We start from the raw sequence: 27,701 nt of genomic DNA on the forward strand, positions 1-27,701 counted from the left end.
TCTTTGCTCTGGAAGGCTCTGGGCGCAGCCAGAAGTTCTCTGGAGAGAAGTGTCCCAGGTCGAGTGACACTCAGGCTTAGCAGTGGCGGTTGGTCCAGCTGAGGGCTGACGGCTGATTAGGTCTTGGGGATGAGGGCTTACTTTTCAGTGGATCAAAGGGGAAAAACCCAGACGGCCCCAGTAGATTCAACCTGGGTTCTGGAAGGACTCCAGTATGTACAGAAGCACAGAGCGTCTCAGAACCTTTCTATTCGCCATCCCTGCCCCCCACTGAAGCATTCATTTTCCCCCTTCTCACTCCACCTCCCACCGGCTAACATGCTGCTCCATCAACCACAAGCCTGAGAATCCCCCTTCCTAGACTCCGTCCCTGACGCTGGCGGCACCACGGGGGACTGGGGAAGCTTTAGCTCTGCCCCTGGCCTCCCCATTCTTTGATGTGGACAATGGCATTTGCTCAATTTTCGCAAAACTCTCTGCAAAAGCTGCTTCAGACACACCAATTGTCCCCCACCATCCCCCTTAGATAGAAATTCTGGAGATGTCTATGCCTGACACTCCCAGTCCAGACTGGGTCCCCGCCTCTGTGCTCTGGGCTCCCGGAGTCCCTGAGCTCACCTGTTACTACACCTGACCCCACAGGCCCTACTGACTCACTCGTCTGCACTATATAGACTGAGACATTTTCTGTCCCTGTCTTAATGGATAAGGGCCATGGCTCTCCCCTCACATCCCTAGACTATGTCTGGCACATGTAAGATGATCAATAAATGCTGGAAGGAAAGGAAGGAGGGGAGAGGAAAGGAAGGAAGGGACGGGGAGGGTATAGCTCAGTGGTAGAGCGCATGCTTAGCATGCACAAGGTCCTGGGTTCCATTCCCAGTACTTCCACTAAAAATAAATAAATAAGCCTAATTACCGCACTCCCCAACCCTCAAGAAAAAAGGGAAGGAAGAGACAACGGGTGGATGGGCAGATAGGATGGATGGATGGATGGCTATAGCAACCTGATCAGCTCAAGGCCCCAGTATTATTTTTTCTGCTCAGTACAGGTCAACAGGAGATCAGGGGCTCTCCCAAGCCCCTCCTTCCCAGACACCCAGGAACTTTCCTATGAAGGCTGCTCTTCATCCTCCCTTACATCACACGTTAAATGTATCACAATCATGATACTTTTTGCTTGAAAAACATGAAAGGCTAAGTTTCTTCTTATTAAGGGGAGGGGGTCGTGCCACCCCCACCCCCCAACTCACTGTCCTGCGGGAAGTCCTGGCTGGGATGTTTCCCTCTTTAAGTTATTTTTCTTTAGAAATTATTTGGCCACAATTAATTAATTTTGATCCACTATATTTCTCAGCAATCAAGATACAGACTAGGGAATTCTTACAAAGGGAGAAAAATCTAACCTAAAATTGTTTTTAAATGTGATGAATGTTTTATGAACACTAAATTGAATAGTTCCTGAAGTTAACCTAATGTTACAATTTGTAGATATTTAACTGAACATTTATTAATGCCAGTTTTCCAGTTTCCTTTTTTGAATTTCAGAGGCAAAAGGAGTTTGAGTCAGGCCTCAAGCTGCTGTCAATTCCTGAAAAACTCTTAGGCCCTTAGCCAAGGACCTCTCTGGGACTTCGCACCACCCCCCACTCTCCCACTCATTGACCTGTGGAAAGTCCTGGCTGGGATGTAACCCCCTTCTTCAGGAACTCAGGTCTGGTTGGGGCTCACAGATAATGTCCTGAAAGTAAAAGGAGAGCTGACTGGAAGGAGTCAATTAGGTCCTGCGTCCCAAATGGGCAGATGGCTGCTATCAGGTGGCTAAGGGGCCAGTCCAAGCCCTGCATACTGCGAGGTGCTGGCTCCTGTGGGGAACCTTTCCAGGAGGGACTGCCTGGCCCAGGCTCCTCTTAAGGCTTCATTCCTCTTCCTTTGCATGCACCCAGGTGAGCCAGGTCCAAAGCACCTTTTCCTCTTTTGCCCCAACCAGGACTCCACCACGGAACCAGAGAGAACTGTCCCCGGCCCTCTTGGCAGACTTTCTGGGCAGAAGTGGCACTAGGAGGCGATGCAATAGAATGGCTTACAATCCTGGGGCTCAGAGTCAGGCCGCTCTGCCACTTGTGGTGCGGCCAGGTGCTGAGGACGGCTCCCGTGGTGCCACTCTGCAGGGACTATGCACAGCTGGGCCTCAGCCCTTGTCTGATCCTGAAGGATGGTTTCCTGGAATTGGTCTCAGCCAGCAGGATTTAGGAGGATGAAGGCTCATGGCCCAGCAAGGCCACCCATTCTCCTGAAGACACCCACGCTCTGGGCTGTCAACCTGCATGCCACTCCCTGTGCTAACCTGGAGCCAACTTCTCAGGGCGGGGAGGGTCTTAAAGGCTCCCAGGTCCAACCTGCCCCCACTCTACTCCAACCAATGCTCAGATGCCCTCCAGATACTTCAATTTCTTCTAAAGCAAATCCTGACTGTATTCCCCTGATCTTCCCAAAAGGCATCACAACCCAGTTTTTGTTTATTTGTTTAAAGAAACCCCATTTATAGGGGCACCTCAGGAAGAAAGTGGAAGTCAGGAACCCAGACATGTGGTTTCTGGCACATATGACTAGGTACCGCCAATGCCATCGAAGGAGCAGAGATGGGGAAACTAACAAGTGGGTGGGACCCTGAGCCGCCCAGAGGAGGTGAAGGAGTCCTCAGCACCAGCTCTGAGCTCCCCCAGTGCTGGCCACTTCCTGGGCAGCCTGCCCTTGCCATGGGCTTGACATGTGTGAGAAAAGGCTGAGATGTATTGCCTCCTACCTCTGTGCTCCCCAAAGGGACGATCTGCTTAGATGATGGAACAAATTATGGTCATCTTTGCTGCCTCTCTTGTCCTAAGGTTTGAGACCCCAAAGCCTGTAAGAACTTATCCCAGGTGTGGAGGCTCTGAAGGCCATCAGTGCCTGTCACGGCAGAGTTAGGGGACCCTCCATGTAGAGACCTGGTGATGGGAGTGTGGGATGAGCACGTCCTGAGATCCCCTTCCTTCAGCTCCATCCCTTGGAAGTGATTACCCAGTTATACACGACAGCCCAGAGCCAGTTGCCTTAACATCCCAGCCCCAGACCTGAAGGGAAATTGGAAGGGAAACTGCTGCCTACATAGAACAGAGGTGGCAGGGCTTGGGAGCCCTCCAGTTCAGCGAGGGATGATATCAGCAGGCAGGGATGTCACAGACTTAGAAGCCCTTGTGCGGCAGGACCAGAAAGCACCCCTATGGAGCATCTAATCCGATCTCCCTGCCACATGCCTCCTGTTTCAAAAGAGAGCAGGAAGTCCCAAGGCCACGTCCCAAGGTCACACTGTGTCTGGCAGCTGGAATCAAAACCCAGGTCTCCTAAATTCCAGTGGGACCTTCATATCCCAGTGTGTGTTCCATCTCTGAGCCTTTGCTTCTGCAATTCTTTTCTTCCCCAATGAGGCAAAGCACTTATTAAGCCCACATGGGGTTCTTCCCCAGCCCCAGCATCACTTCAGTGCTGCATTCACATGGGGCTTTAGTTACATGGACTGTCCGGATTAGTCTACTCCAGACCCCTCATTCTCCACTCTAAGAAGGCACAGCAGCCTCACCTCTGACTCATTTCCAGATCCGCCTGGGCCAAGCCTTCCATCTGTCAAGGCTGCTGTTTGCAGCATTTTGTGCCCCAGAGATTTCCAGGGATTGAGGCTCTGGGTCTTTTCACGGAAAGCTCATCACCCAACAATGCCCCTCCGATTTCTCATACTGGCAAACTCACCCTTCAAGGTGCAGCTCAAATGGCCTTGGGGAAGCCTTCCCTGATTTTCCCTACCCCACCCTATGGCCTCAGCAGACCTAGCAGCCCCTCTCCTGCATTTTCTCAGTGCATTCCTAGATTTTCGCTCTAAACAGAGCATGCAGGGATGATTTTTTATATCTGGCTCCGCAACTAGACTATGAGATCCCTGAGGGGAGGGGCTGTGTCTGCAGCACCACACCTAGCCCAAAACTGACACCCAGAGTCTCTCAGGAAATGTTTGAGAATGAATAAATGAACAAATGAATGGTCTCCTGCCATTTCCTCCTGGCTGTTCCTGGCATTCCCTGGGGTCAATTGTTAAGTTCCTGGTGTGGCAGAGTGAATAGAGACCACCAGAGGGCAGCAAAGAGTCAGAAACGAGCAACAGGTGTGCGCCCGGGAGCCCAGGGCTGGCTTTGAAAGGTGTGGAGGGAGTGTGGAAAGTGCCCAGGCCGCCGAGGAGCAGGAGCCCTGGGAAGAGGGGAGTAAGAGCTAAGAACAAAGGGCACTCACTCTCTAAGCAAACACTCCCAAGCCTGATGCTTGGGCCACTTGGGGAGCACTGGTCCAACTTCCCACCTGATGCTCCCATCCCTCCACCAAGTCCTCACTGGCTTCTGCTGGCCCCTCCCAGGCCTGCCCATTCCCATACCTTCAGTTCTAATTTTGGCCCAGAGAGTGGGAACAGCACGTCAGACTACACAGTGAGGCCAGACTGAGCTTGGCCAGAATCCAGGCTTTTGCCTCCCTGCCTGGTGCTGAACCTCCCACCCCTCGAGACTGCAGGCCTTTCACAGAGCAGGCGAGGCTCGGAGTCAGAAAGGGGCTTGCTACAGATGAAAGAAACCCTCCCCGCTTCCCCTCCAGACCTCAGTACCCTTCCTACCTTACACAGCTGGTGCTTCGGTAACTGCAAACCTTCATTTCAAATGATCCTCAGAAAAAGCAGGCAGGGCAGCTCAGAGAGGACACAGAGTTCACGCACAGTCACACAGCTAATCAGTGCTGAAGCCACACTGCTTCCACAGCACCCGGGGGCAATTCCACATTTCTCTCTCTGGGCCAGACCTTGCCCCTGTGCTCCTGACTTGCTTCACCTGTCTGCAGAGCTCCTCTCTGGGATATCTGCTTGGCCTCCAAAAGTCGACAAGTCCAAATCTTAACCTTGCTGGTCACTGGCCTCCTCCTCAGCCAGCTCCCCTTCCCATCAACCCCACTTACCCAGACTGGGCTGGCTGGACCATGCTCCCACCACATGAACCCACTCCAGTTGCTGGGCTCAGCCCCCTGCCCCACCCTCCTCTTCAGATGGCCAAGGATACACTTGATACAGCCCAGTTTACAGTCCCTTTGCCAGGATATCTTTGTCAGTTGGACCCACCTCAAGTACCTCTGCATTTTCTCCAGGGCTGGCATTCAGAGTCTGCCCTGCTCCTGCTTGGCAACATTCTTGTTTATGGCTGGATTTTTCTCTGATCAGTTCCTGTATCCATGGGCTTCACGAGGTGTGAGCTCTGCTGGAGAGCTCTTGATCTGATGCCAGCCAGCCCAGGCCAGCTTTAGGCATGCTTGCCACGCCTCTCAACTCACCACCACACCCAGCTCAGACTCTTGTATAAATAACAGCAATAATAATAATAATAATAATAATAATAAAAAAAATTATATTATATTATTATTATTATTATTAATAATAATAATACTTACATTGCACTTAATATGTGCCAGGTAAAGGTCTAAGATTTTTTACATATATTACAGTTGTCCCTTGGTATCTACCAGGGATTGGTTCCAGGACCCCCGAGGATACTGAAATCCATGGATGCTCAGGTCCTTTATATAAAATGGCATAGTATTTGCATATAACCTATGCACATCCTTCTGTATACTTTAATTCATCTCTAGATTACTTATAATACCTAATAGAGTATAAATATGATGTAAATAGTTGCTGGTGCATGCCAAATTCATTTTGCTTTCTGGAACTTTCTGTAATTTTTTCCCCAGATATTTTCTGTCCATGGTTGGTGGAATCCATGGATACAGAGCCTGCAGATACAGAGGGCCAACTGTACATCATTTAATTCTCACTCTTACTATCATCATCACCCTCATTTTATAGATGAGGAGGAAACTAGGGTCTGGAGAAGTTGTGTAACATGCCCCAAGTCACACAGCAAGTGAGAAGCAGGGTGGTGATTCTAAACAAGGAAGTCTGGCTCCAGGGTCCATGCTCTTAACCACCCAGCCTCCCTGCTTCACCATGTGGCTGCCACTGCGGGCCCTTGGACAGCCCAGCATCCTTGGCAGCTTTGTTCCAGCATTGGGCGGAGCTCTCCCTGGCAGCCCAGCCCCAACCACCCCTCACCACCACCTTCTGCATTTCAACTACTATTGCCTGAGTGCTACTGTGGGCCAGGCACTCTGCCAGAACCAGGGACCCCAGCGATGAACAACACAGACACAGCCTTGTGTACTGCATAACCCTGATGTACTGTGCAGACCTGGGGGAAGGCAGACAAGGAAAGAGTAAACCACTAATTAAATTCCTTGTATTGTGCTTAGTATCATGAATGAATACAGCAGGATGCTTTGAGAGAGGCGTGATGGGGGTCCTGTTTTTGATGGTGTGGTGGGTAAAATAACACCCCCTTCACCCCCAAAGATGTCTACATCCTAATCCCTGGAGCCTGTGACCATGTTAGGTTATAGGGCAAAGGGGAATTAGGGTCGCTAATTAACTGACCCGAAGATAAGGAGATCATCCTGGATTATCCAGGTGGGCCCAATAAAACCACAAGGGTCTTTATAAGTGGAAGCAGCAGCCAGGAAAGAGCAAACTTGGAAGACGGCAGCACGATAAGGACTCAGTCCAAGGTGGGGCCAGAAAGCAGGCGATGCGGAGTGTCTATGAGCTGGGAAAGGCAAGGGAAACGATTCTCCCCTGGGGTCTCCAGAAGGCACCAGCCCTGCCAACACCGGGACTGCAGCCCAGTAAGACTCACTTTGGATTTCCAAGCTCCAGACCTAAGATGAGAAATTACTGTTGTTTCAAGTCGCTAGTTTGCAGTAACTCATCACAGCAGCAAGAGGAAACTAACACATATTTGGTAATGAGGAAGGTCTCTCGGAGGAGAAGCCCTCAGGGGTGGGAAGGAGCCAGGCAGCTGGGCAGTTGGCGATGGGAACAGCAGAGGGGGCTGAGCCCGTTAAGCAGAGGAATTGCCCGGGCGAGGAGGTTGGCGCAGTTGCCTTGGTCCGGGGGCCCTGCGCCTGCCCCAGCCTCCTCGCTGGCCTCAGTGGCCCGCCCCACCCTCACCCTCATCTCCCACTTCTTCAAGAAAACAAAAGTCATAAGTTACTTGAGCGATGTAACTGAGCAGCAGCTAGAAATGACGTACACCAACCCACGGCAAGTGGAGCGCCCAGGACCGGAGGAGCCCGCCGGGTTCCTTCTAGGGCCTCCCATCAAACAGCTGCATTGCAAAGGCAGTTGGTTACCTTCTTAGACTCACTGAAGCCAAAGGGCAGGGAACGCCCCTTCCCTTCCCCCAGCCCAGAATTTTTAAGAGTTTCAAATGCCATGTCGATATCCGTTAGCTTGTGCAAATATCTTCAGGCAGGAATCAACTAGTTATACTGGTCAAGACACCATGGAATCTTTGGTGCAAAACTTTTGGCATTTGCTGGGACTTGATGAAAATAAAATCTGAAAACTGTCTCCGTTCTGAGCCGATGTGATGTGCCGAATTTGCTTTATTCGATGTAACTGATCAGCAAAGGGCTATACAGGGTTACAGAGCCGCAGGGACTGAATCTACGAACACTAGAGAAGATCAAGAAACAAGACAACCCCGATGGTGGAATCAAATGCGAAATAAACAAGAGTCTAAGCCTACAAGCTGGCAGTTACTACGGAAAAATGTAATGTCTACTTTTTCAGGCCACAAAGTTCAACCGCCCAAGTGTACCTTGGATGCCACTTGTCCTCGATGCATCCTAAAAGCAAACCTTGTCCGTGGAATCCTTCCCCTACACACGGAAGAGGTGGCAGCCAAATGTTTCCCAAAACCTAGGGTAGGAAAAGCAGCTCACAAGGTTTCGGTTTCCCTTGGGAGTCACTGCCAGGCGAGGAGCCAGGACGGTTCCGTATAGTGAAGCCGACCGTCGCCGTGTAACAGCCTCCAAGAGACAAAAGCGGAACAAACGATTCTCTGAAGCCTTATTCGGCTTGTTTCTCCGAAGGCAGCCAACATGCCCTTGGGGGTCTGTGAAATGGTGTTGCCTGCAGTCACAAGTGAATGACTGCCTCCTGGATCCAGCAGCCCCCGGAGTTATGAGTCAGAAACCTGAACAAGCACGAAGTTGAACCCCCAAAACATGTGGTGGTATATCCACATCCTAATCCTTGGAATCTGGCAACACGACTTATGTGGCCAAAAGAACAGGAGGTCTGCGTAGATGGGATTAGGTCAAGGATCTGGAAAGGGGACGATTATCCCTGGGTGGGCCCTGAACACGGCCACACGGATCCTTACGAGAGAGAACTTGAGCGAGACGCCGCACACACACACACATAGAGAAGGGACATGAAGATGGGGCAGAGAGAGGGTTGCAGATTGGAGTGACGCAGCCACTAGCCAAGAAACGCCAGGAGCCACAGAAGGTAGCAGAGGAAAGGAACAGGTCTCTCCCTAGTGCCTCCAGAGGGAGCACGGCCCTGCCGACACCTTGATTTTGGCCCAGTGATACTGAGTTCAGCCTGCTGGGCTCCAGGACTGTGAGAGAAAGTTTTCTATTATTTTAAGCCACCAAATTTAAGCTAATTTGTTATATACATAAAATTCATATGTAGGTCAATATTGATTTTCATTTCTCCCTCCCTTCCTCAGCCAACACTCAGAAAAAAGGACCTTCTCTGTGCTATGGGCTATGAGGGGTGCGGAGGAGGCATAAGGCGGAGGGCGCGGCCTCAACCAGCTCACCTTCCGGTGGCACAGCTAACTGGACCACGTGGCATAACAAGCAATCAGGGAGCACTGTCCCCAGATCGGGGCCGCACCAGAGGCATCAGGGGTGGTAATGTTGCCGCTCAGCCCTGGGGGATGAAGCCGAGTCCCAACAGGCTGACATGGGAAGTTGTCTCAGCCAGAGACACAGAATAAGGAGGGACACCGACCTGTCAGAGTGAGAGGCAGAGTGGGGACCAGCGAGCGGTCAGGGAGGGGAACAGGCTGGGAGAGTTGGCCCAAAGGGCAAGTTGAGGCCAGACTGTGGTGATATCTGAGTGGCAGGCCTGGGACCTGGCTGCTGAAAGGTGGCCGTCTCTGCTGCGGGCCAACCCTGGGCAGTTCCAGCAAAGACCATGCGTGCGGGCCAGCACTGCCTCAGGAAGCCATCCGAGAACGGGCTTGGAAATCATACTGGAGACAGAGTCCCAGAGACATGATGCTGGTTTCGACTTTGAGGAACAGGAATGAAGGACCTGCCTGCTGAGCGTGGAGCCCCAGCCCTGACACTGGGTCTGGCACTGAATGGCTGGGGCTGCGTGAGACAAGAAAGCAGGAAAAGAAGGAGAAAGAAAAGGGAGGAGGGGAAGGCAGGACACATGGGGTCCCTGACAAAACGCTTGTCTTCCTTCCTCCACACTGTGCACCCTCCCTCTCCACAGTCTCAGGCAGCCACACCACCCGGCTGGCCCTGTGGCCGCCTGTGTCCAGCTGTTGCCAGCAGGTTTGGTTAGGCTGTGCCCTCGCGCAGGCCTGTGATTCCTGCCGCCTCTATTAATGGGCAAGGAGCCGCCATCCGTTCCCACCAGGGGCTCTGCCAGGCCCACGGCCATTTGTATCCCGAGCCTGGTAATTAGGGCTGGAGGAGTCATGGGGCTGGAGGGCAGGGTCTGTTCGGTTAAACTCGGAAAGTTCAGATGCTTCTCTGAACTCGGCCTCTTTGGGGGTTGCAGCGGGGGCCAGCAGGGCCGACTGGGTGGCGTCGGCTTCAACTGCCAACGTGCTATCGGACAGGACCTGGGGCCCCCACCTCCCACTCTGCTGTCACTGAGAAGCATGCGATGACAGACAAAGGGTGCGTTCCAGCTGGTGGCCCAGGACAGGAAGGAGGGCTGAATTAAAGGGCAGAAGACCTAGATTCGAGTCCTTCCACCAACAAGCTCTGCAGCCTTGGACATCTCCCTAACTTCTCTGAGTCTCAGTCTCCTGACACTCTGCCCTGCCCACCCCACAAGGTTGTAACACAGAAGGGCTCCTGGGAAAGCACTCTGCATTTGCTAAGTGCTCTGTAAATGCGAGGGGCCCGTATTGCATAAGTAAGCGCCATCTCCTAGGGCCACCCTAACTTGTTAAGGGCTGGAAAGTGGTGGGGGTGCTCTGGGGAGCACGAGGGCATGTGTCCCACTGCCTCTGCCTGCCCCATGCATGATGTCTCCCTCTGCTCTGCCATGGCCCATCCTGGCAGCAGAAAATGCAAAGGCTTTGTGGGCGTAAACCTGGCAGGCCTTCCCAGTGTTGGCAAGACCCCGGGCAAGAGTACACACGGAGGCCATTTCCCATATGTCTCATATTTAAAAGTCATAAATCAAGCTAACAAACTGTTAAATGAAATATGCTCTGTCCTCCTACCTTGTTAAATACATCTTCACAATAACCTAGAAGGCCAGGAGCGAATTTAGAATTCTGGGACCTGCTGGCGCCTGCGCCAGACCCCGGCTGCGAGGGCAAAGCCCACCTGAGCTCTGACCTGTCCAGCTTCCCTTCCCATGCCCGGCTCCGCTCATCCTCACCCCAGCTTTGGACACAGGTGTGGGTGCCCTGACTTCATGTCCAAGCTCTGTCCACACCATCCACCAAGAGCCAGTCCTTGGGCCCTGGGGTGCACGCACCTGTGACGTGGGCTGGGAGGAGACCAGGAGAGGCTTGAGGTTATTTGGGCAGGACCCCTGGGTGGACTAGAGGAGGGGTGTAGGCATGTCCTCTTGCCCCGTGGACTCCCTGGTCCATGGGTAGGGGGTCACGCCCCTGCAGCGTGGGAGGTGGCTCCTGAGCAGGGTTCCTTTTGCCTGGATCTAAGGGTGGTTCCTGCTGGGTCACAGCTTCTAGTCGTGGCTCTGCCTTCTACTTGCTGGGTGACTTATGCACAGCCCAGCCCCTCGCTGACATTTTGCCAGGTCCTGTTCAGGCTCCCTGTACAGCCAGCGAGGAGTGTTTGAGTGACAGTCAAGGGCCCCCCTCTCTCTGATGTCCCCGCAGGTACTGCTGCTGGTTGGTCCAGCCCCACTGCAGGCCCAGCTGCAGAGAAAGAGGCCGAGAGTGCAGACCTCTGCCTGATTTATTCAGGTCCACTTCTCAGAGGTGGAGAGGTCACTCGGGCTGTTTGGGGGGGATGCCCCCTTGAAACCCCGTCCGCTGTCTGCTGCAGAGACGCAGACAGTGCAAACTCACCAGGCACCATCCCTGTCAGCGTCGGCGCTGAGTAGCTGCCCTGTCCGGCGGGGGGGACGTGCGGAGGGTACCCGGGGAGGGTCGTGCTCGCCAAGTCACGGCCTGAGGAATCAAAGCAACAAATCACAGGGTGAGCATCTCCACCACCAGCTGCTTGTGTCCACAGCTTCCCGGACATCTGCACATTTGTCACGTCTGGATGCTTAACACCAGTGTGCCCCCAGCCCACATGCGCGGCACTCACACATACTCAGTCACACACACACTCAACCACCTCTCCAGCCACCCAGGCTCTACTCAGCAGGAACCAGGGATGGCTCTACAGTAACCCTGGGAAACTGGAGCTCTGGCCAGCTCCCCATGCTCTCTGTTCCCCAAGTAGGGCCTGGACTTCTCCATTTCCACACCTTTGCTTCTGCTGTGCCCTCTACAACCAGCCCAACACCACCAGACTTCAAAGACCAGCTCAACTGCCTCTCTCCTCTTCCTTGACAGCCCCCCACGGTGGGCAGGGCTCTGCCCGCCTTAGACCTGCATCTGGTCCTTACTGAATTTTCCCTCTTTGGGCCTGGAGCTTGTCATTCATTCAATGAAGGAAGCACCTCCTGACACCAGACACAGTTCTGGGCACTGGGACGAGGAGGTTAAACCCTCAGACCCCAGAGGCAGACATTCAGTGGGTGTGTGTCCATCTCGTTGCAGGCTGCCAGGTCCTGAAGGGCAGGGGTGATACTTCGTTCACCACCCACCCAGGAAACCTGCCTCCACCACGGGGCTTGGCACCTAGCAGCTGAACAAATGCGTGAATGAATGGAGCAGCCAAGTGGTCTGGGTTCCAGGCCGTGTGGAAGAAAACCCCAAGGAAGTAGAACTCTAAGGGAGGTGTCACTGAGGCTTGTCTGCCGCTCAGGGAGAGAGTGGGGCTACAGTCCTTCAAACATTGCCACAGGTATATCGTAAGGTGCTCATGCATCAGACCAACAGTCCAGACCCTGGGAGATGGGGCTGTTCAATGATTACCTTTTGGGCCCTGAGGACGGGACTCCGCCCTGTGGGTGGAATTGGCAGTAGCCCCTGAAAGAAGGAATGCACCTGCTGTCAGCCATCCTGGGAAGTGGGTGGGAAATGAGGTGGCCTTGGGACGAGGGAGCGAGGGCAGAACCTTGACCTCTTCTGGATGTGGACACTGAGGTCTGGGGAGGCCAGGAGAGGTCCAGCAGCGGCGGGAACAGCCCTTGACACCACAGAGCCAGGCTGGGCCCTGTGGAGTGGCGCAGGCAGGACACAGGTAGATGACTTTGAGCTCCAGCCCCACTAGCAGGTGGCTGGGACCACCTCTGGCCAACACCCCCAGTGTACTTTCCCACTTTACAGGATAATGAGACAGAGAAAGGTCAAGTAATTAGCCCAAGGTTGCACAGTAAGGGCCAGGGTTTGAACCCAAGCAACCCAGTGGTAAAGACCATGTGCTTAGCCACTCCACTCCACTGCCTTACACATGTACCAGCTGTGTTTTTGTCCACGTGTCTCCCAGCTGCGACACCAGGCAGAGCCCTGCCTTTAGGCCACACTGTCACCACGGCTAACTGGCTCCACCATGCAGAAAGAAATTCAACTACACAGTTTTCGCAATGTATGTGTTGGGGTGGGAGCCAAGACTACGTTGGAGGGAGGCCTCCTGTAAGATGGAGACGTTATCTGATGGGAGGCTGCCTGGTGCAGGAGGAGACCTGGAGCCAAGTCCCAGGATGGATAAGACGGTCCTGGGAAGGGAAGGGACTTGCCCAAAGACACTTAGCTAATTTGAGGCAAGGCTGAGACTGGAATCCAGCTCTTCTGTCTCCTAGGATTTGGTTCTTTCTTCAACAGAGGCTGCTTTTTTGATCACATCTGAATCTCAACAGTTTTTGTCACTGTTACATATGCTTTAAATCCCTGATCCCCAAAGCAGAAATGCAGTGTCTCGCCAAAGCATTCAACCCATGAAGCTAGATAAAAAGGCAATAAAATGAACCTAGGGACAGGAGGAGGAAGGAATTGATAAAGAAAAGAAGAAAATAATGAATTAGGAACCAGAAAAGCAGATCCAATAATAAATACACACAATAATAAATAATAAATACAACCAAGAGTTGTTAATTGAAAAGACCAGTAACAGACAAACCTAGGGTGAGATTCAAAAAAGAAGACACAAATATCAAGATAAGGGATGAGAAGATACAACTAGAGATATGGAAGAGATGATATTAAAAAAAACACACACACAAGAAAATGCAGGAACGCCCTATGCTACTAAATGTGCAAATTTCACCAAAAGGCACAATTTCCTAGGAAAACTCGAGTCACCAAAATTAACTCAAGAAGTAGAAAATATGAACAGCCCATTCGCCTTAGAAAAATAGAAAAAGTTGTTTAAAATTATTTTTAAAAATAAGGTGCCTCGTCCATTTGGCTTCATGGGCAAGTTTGTTGGTTTTAGTTTTGGGCAAGTTCTTTTAAATCTTCAAGGAACACATACTTCTGTTATTAAGCTGATCCAAGATGTATAAAACTAGAAAAAAAATCCTCATTTTGCCAACCTAGCATAATCCTGATATAAAAATTTAACAAAGGTGCAGAAAAAAAAATTAACGGCTAGTCTCACAATTTATTAATATGCACGCACACAATCTACCACCTCACTGATGAAACGAGAGAGAGAGAAGAATACACCATGACCAGGAAAGGTTTATTCCAGGTACCCAGGGATGCTTCAATATTAAAGCACTGGTTGGGAAATCATATTACTGTATCAGAGGAAAACGATATGATTAAATCAAAGTTGTGGAAAAGGCATGGGCTAAAATTCAATACTATTTCCTTACAATACCTCTTAGTAAGTAAGAACTGAAGTACACTTCTTTGATCTGATACCATTCTTAAACTGAGAGTCAATGTCATACTTAAGTGGTGAAATACTTGAAGCATTCTTATTTAAGTCAAGAACATGTCAAAGAAACTTACCACTGAAAACTGTCCTGAAAGTTTTAGCCAGTACAAGAAGACAAGATAGAGACAAAACAGGGATAAACCCCGGGGGAGAAGCCCCCTGAATGATCCTTACCTGGGTGTATCTTGAACCTGGAAAGAATCACAAGAAAATCAGCTCATCTACTAGAGTCAATGAAAAAGTCTGAGGAGACAGTAGGCAATGGAAGCCTAGAGCCAACGCCTTTCTAGATCCAGTACTCCTCACTGTCTGTTCAGTTAAGTTTAAGTTCAGAGCTTTTGGTTTGGCTTCCAAGGCCCTCCTCAATCTGCCGTACCCCTACCCTTGACCCTTGACCTTGAAGTAGGAGGCTTATCAGCTCTGACTTCCCTGGGCCATTCCCTAAGCCTGACCCAAATTTCCTCTCATACTGTTCCTTTTTTAATTGCCCTTCTGCCATCCCTAACAATTAAACATTCCAGCCAATCTCTAAATTCTACCTTTAAGACCCTACGCTCCTCTGGGAAGCCTTTCTTAGGCCCTTCAAGTCTACGTGGGATCTGCCTCTACTGAAAGTCCCCCTTCACTACCCAATCCGTGTGCAAAGGAAGCATCGTGCGAGGGGGAACAGACACGCTGGAGGTGACGATATTAGCAGTGATAAGACAGTACTTTGTGTCAGACACTCTTACTCCTACATTCATTACCTCATTTTTTCATCCTAACCCCTGCGATTATCACGCCCACTTTATAAAGAGGGAATGAGGGATGAAAAGGGTAGGTAACTTGCCTGAGGCCACATAGCTAGTAGGAAGCCAGCTGACATTTGCACCCAGGTGGCTGAGTTCCAGCCTGAGCTGCTTTGGGAGGGATGGGAGCAGGTGTGTGGGCAGAAGGAAAAAAGAGAAAACAAGCAAAGAAGGAGGGCTGAGAACTAGGAGGTTCTGTCATTCAGGTTAGCAACTGGAAGGGTGAATAGATTAAAGCAAGAAAAAGAGAGCAGGGTTCAAAGATGGGCTGTTAGAGGCCGGAACAGAAAGTGGGCATCAATGCCTATTTGGAAATAAATTCACCAGTATTAGCAGAGCGCAGGGCCGCACGGTGCGGGGCACACAGCAAGTGCCCATAACTCTTCACAGGAGGGCGAGGGCGAGAAAACCACCCAGGGCCCTTTTGCTGATTTGATCCCCAATTTTGCTATTGAACTGCCGTGGGACTGGGCATATCACCCCACTCTGAGCGTCAGTCTTCCCAACTTTAAAAGAGAGCTCAGAGCTTAAGGATCTCCAAGAGCCACAGGCTCATGCTGGTCTGTATGTGCATATACACGCAGGATCATTTAGCTGTGAGTAGGTTTTTCTACCTTAAAATTCAACTGCACCTGCAGCCCTGGAACCTCCACAGTCAATCAATCCTGTAATGTGTGCTGCTGCTTGTCCTTACGACAACGGCAGGCAGTTCTCTGAGCTTCCACCCTCAGTGGGACCTTGTGTCAGCTCCAGCAAAGGTTCAGGACTTGGCCAACATGCGGGGGACGCATTCCATCCCCAGTCCCTGGGAGGGCCGTGTGCACAGTGAGGAGCTGACACGTGGCCACATACAGCCTATGAATGACTCTGCCTCTGAGTTCCCCACTCCTGGGGAGCTCCTTTGCTTTATCCATGGCTCCAATTTCACCCAGTGAAGGCCCCTAGAAGCAGAGGCTATAGCTTGTAGCTGTGTTTACCTTCCTTGGACTGGCCACAAAAGCAAAGTCTGAGTCATCCCTTGTGAAGGGCAAGGAAGAAATAAACTGACAGCGTCGGTCATCTCCAGCCCCTGAACCCCTGCCTGCTCTGTGCCAGGCACCAGGGTAGGCTGCTCAGGAACAGTAGTCCGTTTAACTCTCACAGTTTATACAATTCCCAATGGACTTTATGAGACTGTACTGGGAAGTCACAGAGGCTGACCACAGTGCAACAAGGAAAGGAAGGCACGCACTAATTAAGTGTGTCCGCTCTGCCCAGGCTTGAATCCTTGCTCTACCACACATTAGATACGTAGCCATGAGAGAGTTCCTTAGTCAATCTGAGCCTCACTTTCCTCATCTGTAAAATGGGGATAAGAATAGCCATCACTTATCTGGAGCCAGTAATAGCTAACACTTATGGAGAGGAAACTATAAGCCAGGCACACACATACTTGTTTATCCCCACAATAACCCTATTAGAGAGCTACTGTTATCCCTGTTTACTGAGGGGGGAACAGAGGCACAGACAGTTTAAGTGACTTGCTGACAGTCACACAGCTAGCAAGTGAGAAAGCCAGGTTTCATGCCCAGTCAGTCTGGCTGGCAAGTCTGCACTCTCCACCCAACGCTGTGCCAGCTCTGCAGCAACGACAGTAAGCTGCCTCTCTCGCGGGCGTTGTGCGGGGTCAGGGGGACGATGCACGTGGAACGCATGGTACAGCACCTGCCCACAGCCAGCACAGTAGAAGAGGGAATTCCTAGCCCCAAGCCTTAACTCCACCCTGATAAACCTCATCTCGAAAAATAAATGGTTATTTGACACCAAAAATGTAGGGAAAACATAGTATTATTCTGTTTTTTAAACAGCATAAATTCAGTTTTATAAAAAATTTAAAAAGAACCCTTTGCAGTTCCTCCTCCTGGAGGTACAGTGTACTTCTCTGGCCCTTCAGTTTGGGCTCAGCCACGTGCCTTGCTTTGGCCAACGGGGTGTTAGCAGATACTCGGCAGGTGGAAGCTCACTAGATGCTTGTGCGGTTGGGTGTGGCCCTCTGCACTTCTGCCACCACCAGGAGAACAAGCCTGGCTAGCCTGCTACAGGGAGGAGGGAGGCATGTGGAGCAGGGATGGACCCAACCTACAACCAGAGCCAAGCCCAGCCTAGATCAGCCAACCCCCAGCCAAACCCCAGGTGCAGGAGCAAGAGAAAAATGATTGTTGTTTTCAGTCCTAAACTTTGGGGTGGTTTGCTAGGCAGCAGTATCGTGGCAATAGCTGGTTGATACAAGACTTCGTAAATGTCACCTCTTCTTATTCTTATCATTATTTTCTGCTTAAGAACACCATCAAGTAAGTGAAAAGATGACTCAGAGACTGGGAGAAACATAGTTGCTAATGTTATATCTGATAATGTATTTAGAATATATAAAGAACACTTACAGCTCAATAATAAAAAGACAAAACAACCCAATGTAAAAATGGGGCAAAGGATCTGAATATACATTTGTCTAAAGAAGATACACAAAAATGGCCAATAAACACATGAAAAGGTGTTCAACATCATTAGTCATCAGGGAAATACAAATCAAAATCACAACGAAATACCACTTGGCACCCACTAGGATGGCTACAATCAAAAGGACAGATTATTACAGCATTGGAAAAGATGTGAAAAATGGAAACCCTTATACATTGCTGGTGGAGCATAAAATGGTGTTGCCACTTAGAAAAGTCTAGAACTTCCTCAGAAGGTTAAACATAGAGTGACCCAGTAATTTACTCCAAGAGAAATGAAAACATATGTCCACATAAATGTGTACAGAAATGTTCAAAGCAGCACTATTCATAATAGCCAAAAAGTGGAAACAATTCAAATATTCATCAACTAATGAATGGGTAAAGAAACCGAGGTATAACCATACAATGGAATATTTGGCCATAAAAAGAAATGAAGTACCGATACATGCTACGACATGGGTGAACTTGAAATCATCACGCTAAGTGAAAGAAGCCAGTCACAAAGACTACATATTGTATGATTCTATTAATGTAAGTGTCCAGAATAGGCAAATCTATAGAGCCAAAAAGTAGATTAGTGGTTGCCTAGGGCTGGGGGTGAGGAATGGGGGAAAGGGAGTATCTGGTAGTGGCTCTGGGGTTTTAGGTGGGGTTCTAAATGTTCTAAAACTGACTGTGGTGATGGCTGCATGATTTTTGTGAGTGCACTAAAACCACTGAATTGTACACCTTAGATGGGTGAACTGTATGGTATGTGAATTATATCTCAGTAGTGCTGTTATTCTTTATTATTATCATCTATCATCGCCATCATCTTGAAAGAGAAAAAGTCATTTGACACCAAATAATATTAAACTGTTTCTGATAAACTGATACATAAATGTATCTTTATGGAAAAAATATATAATGAAAAAAGGATTGATAAATTGGATTACTTAATAAAACAAACCAAAAAAACTCCTGCCTGCTGAAAACAATATGAGCAAAGTCAGATGATAAGTGGCAGAGTGTAAGAAATTATTTGCAGCACAGACCATAGATAAATGGCTACTATCCCTATATATCAGGAGGTTGTAAAAATTGAAGGGAAAAGACCAAATATCCCATAGAAAAGTGGGCAAAATTCATGAACATAAACTGACCAAAAAGTATATATATATATATGTAAAATGACAAATTGAAAAGATGTTCAAGTTCACTAGTAATACTAGAAATGCAAATTAAATGCAAAATTGTACAGCCCCCTGTGGAGAGGGATTTGGCAATATCTAACAAAATGGTACACATTTACCTTTCCAACAAGCAATCCCACTTGTGGGGATTTACCCTGAATACACTTACACCTTCAGCAATACACAAATGCATACACACAAGGTAGTCTGCAGCACTGTCTGTAGCTACAAAGTACTAGAAACTAAAGGCCCAAACCCGGAGAACCCAGTGAACAAGCTGTCATGCGTGCACACCCTGGGGTGCTGTGCAGCCGTGCAGAAGAATGAGGGGCCGGCGGCCTCATCCGGCACAGGAGAAAGAAGCCCAGGAGCTGAGCCCTGGCTTCCCCATGCCTTTGCAGTAGGTTGCCATCCTCCGCACAGTCGCCAAGGCTTTCAAATTTCAAGAGAAGTTCAAGTTCAGGTTCCAAGTGACTAACTTTGGAAAGTCTTGCGAAACAGTGGTAGGAAAGGACAAAAGTGACTGCTGGCATCAGAGGCAGGTGAGTTTGGAATGCTCAAAATACAAGCAGGGAAGGAGAGACGGGGCAGGGCTGACACAGCCACAGCTGATACTGGTGGAGGAAGGGGCTTCCGGAGGCCAGACCCATCCCCAGGGAGGAGGTGCTCCAGCCAGCGCAGACGGTGTCAGGCTTGAGGGGGCGTGAAGCCACCTTCATCTGCTCGACTTTCCCACAGGCCCCCTGTTGCCTCCAGAGCCAAATCTCGACTTCTGAGACTGATAGGGAATCACACAGGCCTAGGTTCAAACCCAGTACCACCATTTACTCTGTGAAGTATTATAAGTAATATATCCGAGCCTCAGTCTTCCTTTTATAATTGGAAAAAGACGATATTTATTTGGAGCAAAACAATGGTGCTTGCTGTGGCAGTATTAAGACAAGTCTAAATTCATTGCTAGCCTTCTCATGGAAGACTGGGGTCTATGTCCCCTTGCCTTGAGTCTGGGCCACCTTGGTGACTGGTCAACCAACAGAGCAACAGCTTCTTTAGAGGTTCCTAGGAGCCAGGCCCTGGGCTGGGTGCTCTATATGCCTTATCTCAGTCAACACCAACAGAAGTGGGTGCTGTTATTATCCCCATTCTACAGATGAGGAAATGGAGGCTCTGAGCAGTTGCTGTGCCCAAGGTCGTACAGCTTATAATCATGAAGGCTGACATTTCTGCAGCACAATATGCCAGGCACTGCTCCAACACCAGGCAGTGTTCCAAACACGGTTCACTGTGCTTTATAGATACTGACTCACTTAATTCTCAAAAACTCTAAAAGGTAGGTCTTATTATTATTCCCATTTTACAGATTTTGAACTAAAACACAAAGAGGTTAGGTTCGCTTCCAAGGTCCCACAGCTTGTAAGAAATGGAGCCATATCCAAACCCAGGCATTCTGGCACCAGATTCCTCATGTTCCCCCAACACACTAGGCACTTGTCCTTTTCTTTCCCCTAAACTGAAGGTCCCCTGACAGCAAGAGCCACTCAGGCCCCTCCCTCCCCTGGGGCCCAGCACACTGTAGGTGCTCAGAAAGTGTCTGCAAGGGTGAAACTAATCAAATGACATTGGTTCTGCCATCTGAAAGGAACTTTGGTTCCCAGCTGACCAGTAGCCCAGAAAGCCCTTCACCAGGAGCTCCACAAGGTAACTAGGCCTGATTTATCTGTTTTTTGCTTGGATGCAACTTTTTCTTTTTCATACAGCCCATTTCTAGGTAGGCTTTCTCTACGTACACTAATGGGGGGGAATGTGAATCCAATTAACTTCAAATTTAGCTCATAATGAACTTATCTCATTTTGCTACCAGCTCCATTCTCATCGTGTGGCAGTAATTAACCACTGGGGGTTGTCACTCCCAGACACATGACATGGAGATCCTCCCAGCCCCTCACTTCAAACCCTTACAGAATTCATTACCCTGACAGTGTGCAAACCCTTCACTCTGAATACCGCAGGGCACCACCCAGACTCCCCCTCTATCTGCCTGACTGTGTGGGTGAGCGAGAGAAAGAAGAAAGCAAGCCACTGAGAAGCCATGAATTATTGTGAACAAGATGGGAGCAGGATGCTGGCGATGACTCAGTGACCAGAGAGGGTCTGCCTGCCTTGACAGCCTGGGCTGGAGGCTCTGTCAGAGGAGGGGGGTCTCCACCCACAAACCCCAAGCTGTAAGGGAATGTGGCAGAGCTGGTTGGGGAAGGCTAAGTCCTTTGCAAACTGGTGATCGTATCCACCAGGGACTCTTACTGCCCAGGAAGCTGCACACCCCAAGTAGGGGCAATGGTGACTTGCTGTGTGACCTAAGGCAAGTCCCACCACCTCTCTGGGCCTTGGTTTTCCCATCAGAACACTCAAGCAGTAGGAACAGATGGCTTCTGAGGGTGTTTTCTGCTCCAATATTCTGTAAGTCAGATGCATCATTTTACCCTTGTGTTGATGGAAATGGAGGCTGGGGCCTGCTGCTGCAGAGAGGGGCACGGCAGTTCCTGACCTCGCCTCAGCACTCCCGCCTGCAGCACCAGACACCCTGGAGCCCCTGGCTTAAACCCTAGTGAAAGGAGGGTAAGCATCAGTCTTGTTTTCCTGCCTCCAGGACAGGAGCTTCCAGCCGGAGCTGGGGGCTGTAGGCCTGCAGGCACGTGGTTGCCGTATCGGCCCCCTCACCAAATATCCACGTGGATGGCCAGGCACCTGGGCCGGAGAGCAGCTCCTACTCAGCTCCAACTAGTTTTCAGAAGAAGCTGGAACTCTGGTTCCACTTCACTTGGGAATCTCCTCTCTATGTGACTTTTGACTTAAATCCAGTTTTTCAAATATACACTGAGGACCAAAGAAAACTTGTCCAAAGGCCATAGCCCTCAGACTGCCAATTTTCAACCTTTACCCATCCTCAAAGGCCTGAGTCCTGTCTGAACCACCCCACATCCCTACCCCTACCAGCTTCACCCGCTGCCAGCTTCACAGGCCTTTTAAGGACGTGAGCCCTGCCTTGGGTGTCCAGGTGACAACCAAAGAGGTAACCACCGTGCAGGGTGGAACAGGCCAGAGCACAGAGGAACAGCATGACAGAAGGCGACTGCTGGGAAACTGGGGCAAGAGCACACTCAGCTCCCTGGGGCCACCCAAACCTGCTGCCATCTCCCTCATTTCCACGGGTGACAGCCCCAGCCTCCCAACCATGCTGGCTTCAAAGACACCCTGCCTCCCTGAAGCCCAGTCAGTCCCCAAGCCCCTTCTGACTGTCCACTGCCTTGGTGCCTTCTCCTCTCCTCCCTGACCCTGATCTGCCCAGGTCAGATTGTTTCCTGGCAACCTCTCCTCCACCTCTGTCTTGGCCCTGCCCTGCCGTCTGCCTGGACTGCCTCTCAAGGCTTCTCTTTCAGAGCCCCGGCACCTACCACAGAACCACTCAGCTCACCCTGAAGGACAACTTGGAATCACACAGGAATTCAGTGAGGGTTCTGAAGCCAGCACTTCTGAATCTGTCTTGGTTCAATAATTTAACCAGAAGGGCAGACACGTCTACATTTTCCCAGAAAAACTTTCCTCAGAGTCACAGAGCTATGAGAAACCTTTTTGCATATTAAGAACTATTATTTAAACATTATTTAAAACTTAAAAAGAAAAAGGTCGCTAGAGTGAGAAGGATAGCCTTTCAATGTCATGGGGCACTATTTACCAGGTACACCCAAGGATCATACTTCTAAGAGAACTACCTGTATTTGATGATTCTTTACAATTTGATTAGAGCCCAGAAGTGGGTAAGTTTCATGTTAATGTGTAGATTTCTATCAAGTGGAAAAGAGAACCCCAAAGGTTTGGGTTTATTGCCCTGTAGGACATTAACCAATTTTGTATCTAATCTAGCAATTTTATTCCAACATTTTTAAAAAATGCCTTTCTCCATGGACGACATAAACCCTGTTCCTCAAATGCTCTTGGAACCACTTTTATCTTTTTATAGGTTCCCTCATTAATTTATGAGTTGAATAAAATCTTCACGTGTTCGTTCTATATTTGTACTTGAGTTATGTTCCTAAGTTTTTTAAAATTACACTTTGACATTCATTATAGGAAAAAGCCAACCATGCCTGAGTGACATGAGTTGAAGATTTTCAACCAACACCAAAGCAGGCGATAGTAAACAACTGCTACCTTAGGGGAAGGGGAGAGAAACAGCCAAACACCTGGGATCTGGGGAGGGGATTAATCCTGCCACACAATCCCCAGTGTGTGCACACATGTAGAACATACACCGCCAGGCTCGTTCGTCCCAGCTGGTGTTTGAAATGTGTGACAGTTTGAACGGGGGCTGCTCTGGAGTCTTCCTTTGTTCGGACCTGCCAGGAGTAAAGGGTATGTGAGCCGGGAGTGAGAGGGGGAGTGTCTCACCTAGAGGGGAAAGGCTGGCAGCGGTGGAGCCGCCCAATTCACCTGCACACAACGAATGTGCTAATTGCAGATGGGCCCGTGCAGTCATTAAAGCAGACCTGGCCGGCTCCGAATGACAGGTTTATTAGCCATTCGTTTAGGTGGTGTTATTTACTTAGAAATAATAACCCTCAATTTCTTTTCCCAAAATTACTTAATCCCCACTTTTGATTAATTCTGACTGGCCTTCCTCTAATTGCCCTGGCTAAAGATCTAATCTGGATTTGCAGAGCAGGGAAGACAACTCTGAGAATTCATTCATCAGAGCTCTGTTTACTTTGCAGTCTCAACCCGCCCCATCCCTTCATTTGAACAGACTTCGTCTACGCCCCTGGAATCACTGGGAACTTCCAGACTCCAACAACTGTGTTTCCATTTCGAGAAAGTGTTTGGATTTCATCTGCCTGGCAATTTAGAGCAGGACACTGGGCCTTGGTCAATATTTCCATGTACATTTATGACACGATCTTCCTCAAACTAGAAACTGTTGATCCAATGTAATAAACTGGCAAAGGCAGGGTTCTAATGAGCAAGGCTGAAAGCAGCTGTGCTACGCTCGTGGCTTCAGGCCTCCCTGCCAGAGCAAGCGTGGCTGCAGGGGCTGACGGAGCCAGTGTTTTCAGCAGGACGATGGTGAGGGCAGCTGTGGGCCTGCTCAGGTCTTCACTTCGTTCGTTCATTCATGTGTGCATGACCTGATCCCTATGGGGTTCTAGCACCTTTCTGAGTGCTCCAGAGGACCTGGGAGATGGGAACAATGGTAATAATAATAATGCCCACAACAATAATGATGATCATTTATTCAGCTCTTACCACGTGCCAGGCACTATTTGAAGTGCTTGTATGTATTATCTCATTTAAGTGTCACAGCCACCCTGGGGGATATAAACCTTTATAATCCCCAGGCTGCAGATAAGCTACCCAGGTAGAAAGAGGTGGTGCTGGATGCAAACTGAGGCCGCCTGATGCCAGAGTCTGTGTCTTTACCACCACCCACTCTCCCCACACTCTTCTGCTTCAACAGGTAAACTGAAAAATACAAAACACACCTCCTTTTCAACCTGCAATTCTACTTCTACGACTTTACCTATGGAAATACACATAAAAGTACACCAAGATTTACCTTTAATGGGAAGGAGGGAAGGGAGAGAGGAAGGGAGGGAGAAAATCCAAGTGTCTATCATAATGGCTAGGTTAAATAAATTATGATACTTCCTTATGACGGGATATTACACAGTTCTGAAAAATAATGGGGTAGATTTGAATGTGTGAATTGTGGAAAGAGCTCCAAGATACATTACTGAGTGAATAAAGCAAAGTGCAGAAGAATATCATGCACAGTGTGATTTTATTTGTGCTAGTAAAAAGTCAAGTCTGTCTGCTGATGGATGCATAAAAATGTTACTAAAAGTACACACAAGACACTGTTAACTTTGAGGTGAAGGACTAAGAATCGGAGGGCTGAGATTGGGGAAAGGAAAGATATTTTTTCATCTTATATTTTTCTGTATGGCTTGAATATTTAAACACATGCATGTATTACTTTTTGTTCAAAATTAACTTTTTGATTTAAAATTAACTTTTCTTAAGAACCAGACACTGTCTGTGCCCCAAGGAGCTCATGACAGTCTCAAAGGGGAGATAATAATAATTCTAAGATGCACGAAGTGCATACTCCCTTCTGGCCCCAGGGCTCCCACCTCAGCAGCCCCTGGGCCAGAGCTGTCACAGGGGGAATTCCTTGCTTTCAAGGACAGCATCATGATGCCAGGAACACCAAGTCACATATTCACAGCTCATGGTCCCCCTAGAACTCCCCCAAGCCAGCATCCAGCCCTCACAGGAGCAGCAAACACAGTGATGTCCCACTGATCTGAAATGTGCCATCAAGCAAGCTCAGCCCCGACAATTTGGCTGTGAGTAGCCGAAAGGTGGACACAAGGCCTGTTCCTAGAGCACCTCGAGGACCAGCTCTGCCAGGCCCAATCCTCGTCTACATACAGTTCCAACGACCTTAGTGGCTTGGATTCCCAGCCCCCAGCAGATTGAAAACAGCAATACAAGAAGGCAGAGAGAGACTTCTAGAGCCAGGCAGACTGACGTTAAGAGAAGTGACAGGTGACAGGTGAGCAACAAGGATGGAGACAGGAAAACAATATAATCCGACATAAGAAGCCCAAACCTCAGCAGTCCAGGGTGCTCGGTGAAGGGCAAGCGGCCTGCTTAGAGACCTCCAGAGGCTTCACTGCTGCATGGGGTGCGGTTCACTGTGCTGGTTCACAGAGAGGAACCTGGGTGCTGTCACTGGAGGGGGGTGAACTTCTGTCTCTCCAGCATGATTGTGTGCAACTCTTATCTGAGAAACTGATATGACAAACCAGTGTTTTGAAAGTTGGCTTGGGACCTATATAATCAGAAGTAGCAGATGGAGAAAAGCCCAATTGTCCATCTCAGCCCAGGATGGGTCCCTGGAGAACCCTTGTACTGTGCACGGCAACAGGAAAGACCTCCAGGAGATTCAATTGCTGACGGGAACCCCCCATGCCTCCACTCCTGGTTGTAGTACACGCCCACCCAAGCTGGCTGGAGGATACGAAAAGGTTTCCTTGCCTCCTGATGTTTCAGACCCACAAAGTCCCATGGCTGGACTGAAAGTTGGTGGTGTCTCAGTCACCCCCCAACCACACCCCCTCGACTCAGGGCTGACAGTATTCTCATTGTTTGCCCACCTTCAGGTTACTAATGTGGAAAACACTTCCCACATTTAATGGTTAGGAATGTCTTCCTTCCTGAGAGCTGGAGTCTACAGAAATAAGGTGATTTCTAAATGGAATGAATAAATGAACATACAGAAAGCATTGAGTTCTCCTGAGGTGAACTTCCAGATTGAGGGACATTCAATTTTTGTAAAAGGGTACATTGTGGCATGGTACAGAGGCCACCACCGGCTGGCAGTCTTGATTCAGACCCTGACTCTGCACTTGCTGGCTGTGTGATACTGAGCAAGTTGCTTGGCATCTCTGTGTCTCAGTTTTCTCAACTATACATGAAGATCTGCCTCATAGAATTGTTGCATGGATCAAGTCAATAAATGCATGTAAAGCCCCGAGCACAAGGCCTGGCACAGAGTGAGCACTCAATAACACCACCACGGCTCCACAGTTCATGGGAGAGCACAGCCAGGTCAGTCTTTGAAAGTGTGGCTCTGCTCACATCAAGCAGCTCTCAGAAACCTGCAATGGCTCCCTACTGCTGACATAACAAAGACCACACCGTTAGCTAAGAGCATGAGCCCACCCAGGGCCCAAATTCCAGCCCTGAATCCTACCAGCCATGTAACCCTGGCAAGTGACCCAGCCTCTCTCTCCTCACATGTTTAAGGAAGGAGGAAGGTGCCCCAACAGTTTCTCCCTGGTGGGGTGACTGTGAGTGAAGCGACTGCCTGGCTCGAGCCCCCATCACTGCCCGCTCCCTGTGCACGTGCACTGCTGTTTCTGATCACCCGTCTTCCTTCGTGCCGTGTAAAACATTTGAAGAAGGGAATGTGAAAGATGGTAAGTGAAGAAGGAAGCAGTACTTTATATGAAGGTGAGAGCCTCAGAACACTCATCCACCCACTGCTGGGTGTACCCACCGTGTGGTTGCATTCACGTACGATGGATGGATGACAGTCACTAGTTCCATGGGGCTCTTTTGATTGGCCAGGCACTTTCCTAAGTGCTTTATGCTCATTGTCTCATTTAATCAGCAAAACAATCCTATGAGATAGAAATTGCTACTATCATTGTTGCTGATACTGAGAGGATGAGCCTAGCGGTGAGGCACACAGGCTCCGGGAGCAGACTGCTGGATTCCAGCCCCAGCTCTGCTCCTTACTAGTTGTTTTGTAACTTTGGGCAAGATCCACCTCGTTTCCTCATCTATAAAATGGGGCTAATGATAACACCACCTCCTCAGACTGTTTGAAGGATTAAAGAGTTAGTACACGTGAGGCCCTTAGAAACGTGCCTGGCCCATGTCAGTGCTCCCAGCTATGCCTGTTACTACCCCCGACATTCAGAGGAAAGAGGCCATGGAAGCTGAGAGAGGTTAAGTAACTTGTCCAAGGTTACAGAGGCAGAAAATGGGCCAGGCGTGGGGATATGGGGAAACTTGCTCTTAACCACTAAGTTCCAAATCTAAGATGGGTTTGAAGTGAAGTCAAGCGTGGTGGGAGGCACCCACTGGACCTTTCTAGCTGAAGGGTGAGGTCGGGGTGGAGGACTGAGAGAAGGCCCTGAACTGGGAGTCAGAACGTCCTCCACTTCCTCATGGTGCCTTCAGGCAGGTCCCCCCATCTCTGAACAGTCATCTCGACCCCAGGCCATCCCCCTGGGAGGAGATCAGAGGATAGTAGAGTTGGGAGGAATGTGTATTATCAGGTTCTTTGCCCTCCTTCCACGTCTGGCTGGCAGCCCATTTATTTTAAGAAATAGTCAATAGGTACATGTCGAAGCTGAAAAGCTTGGACAGGTTTCTGGTCTCTTGTAAAGGGACAGAGGCTCATCACAAATCTTAAACCAGTG

The 27,701-nt window shown here is 49.6% G+C and overlaps 1 protein-coding gene across 2 annotated transcripts in view; it reads right to left on the reverse strand.

Annotated features, from left to right (window-relative positions):
• The window catches only part of PAX5 (paired box 5), a 182,001-nt gene that overhangs the window by 31,221 nt on the left and 123,079 nt on the right, over positions 1–27,701 (reverse strand). For both annotated transcript variants that reach the window (XM_006187796.3, XM_014561863.2), the window contains exon 8: positions 11,265–11,366. In XM_006187796.3, coding sequence (XP_006187858.1) covers positions 11,265–11,366 — 102 coding nt within the window. The remainder of the gene's footprint in view (positions 1–11,264; positions 11,367–27,701) is intronic.

This window comes from Camelus ferus, chromosome 4 (assembly GCF_009834535.1).
Source record: "Camelus ferus isolate YT-003-E chromosome 4, BCGSAC_Cfer_1.0, whole genome shotgun sequence".
NCBI classification, from domain to species: Eukaryota; Metazoa; Chordata; class Mammalia; order Artiodactyla; family Camelidae; genus Camelus; species Camelus ferus.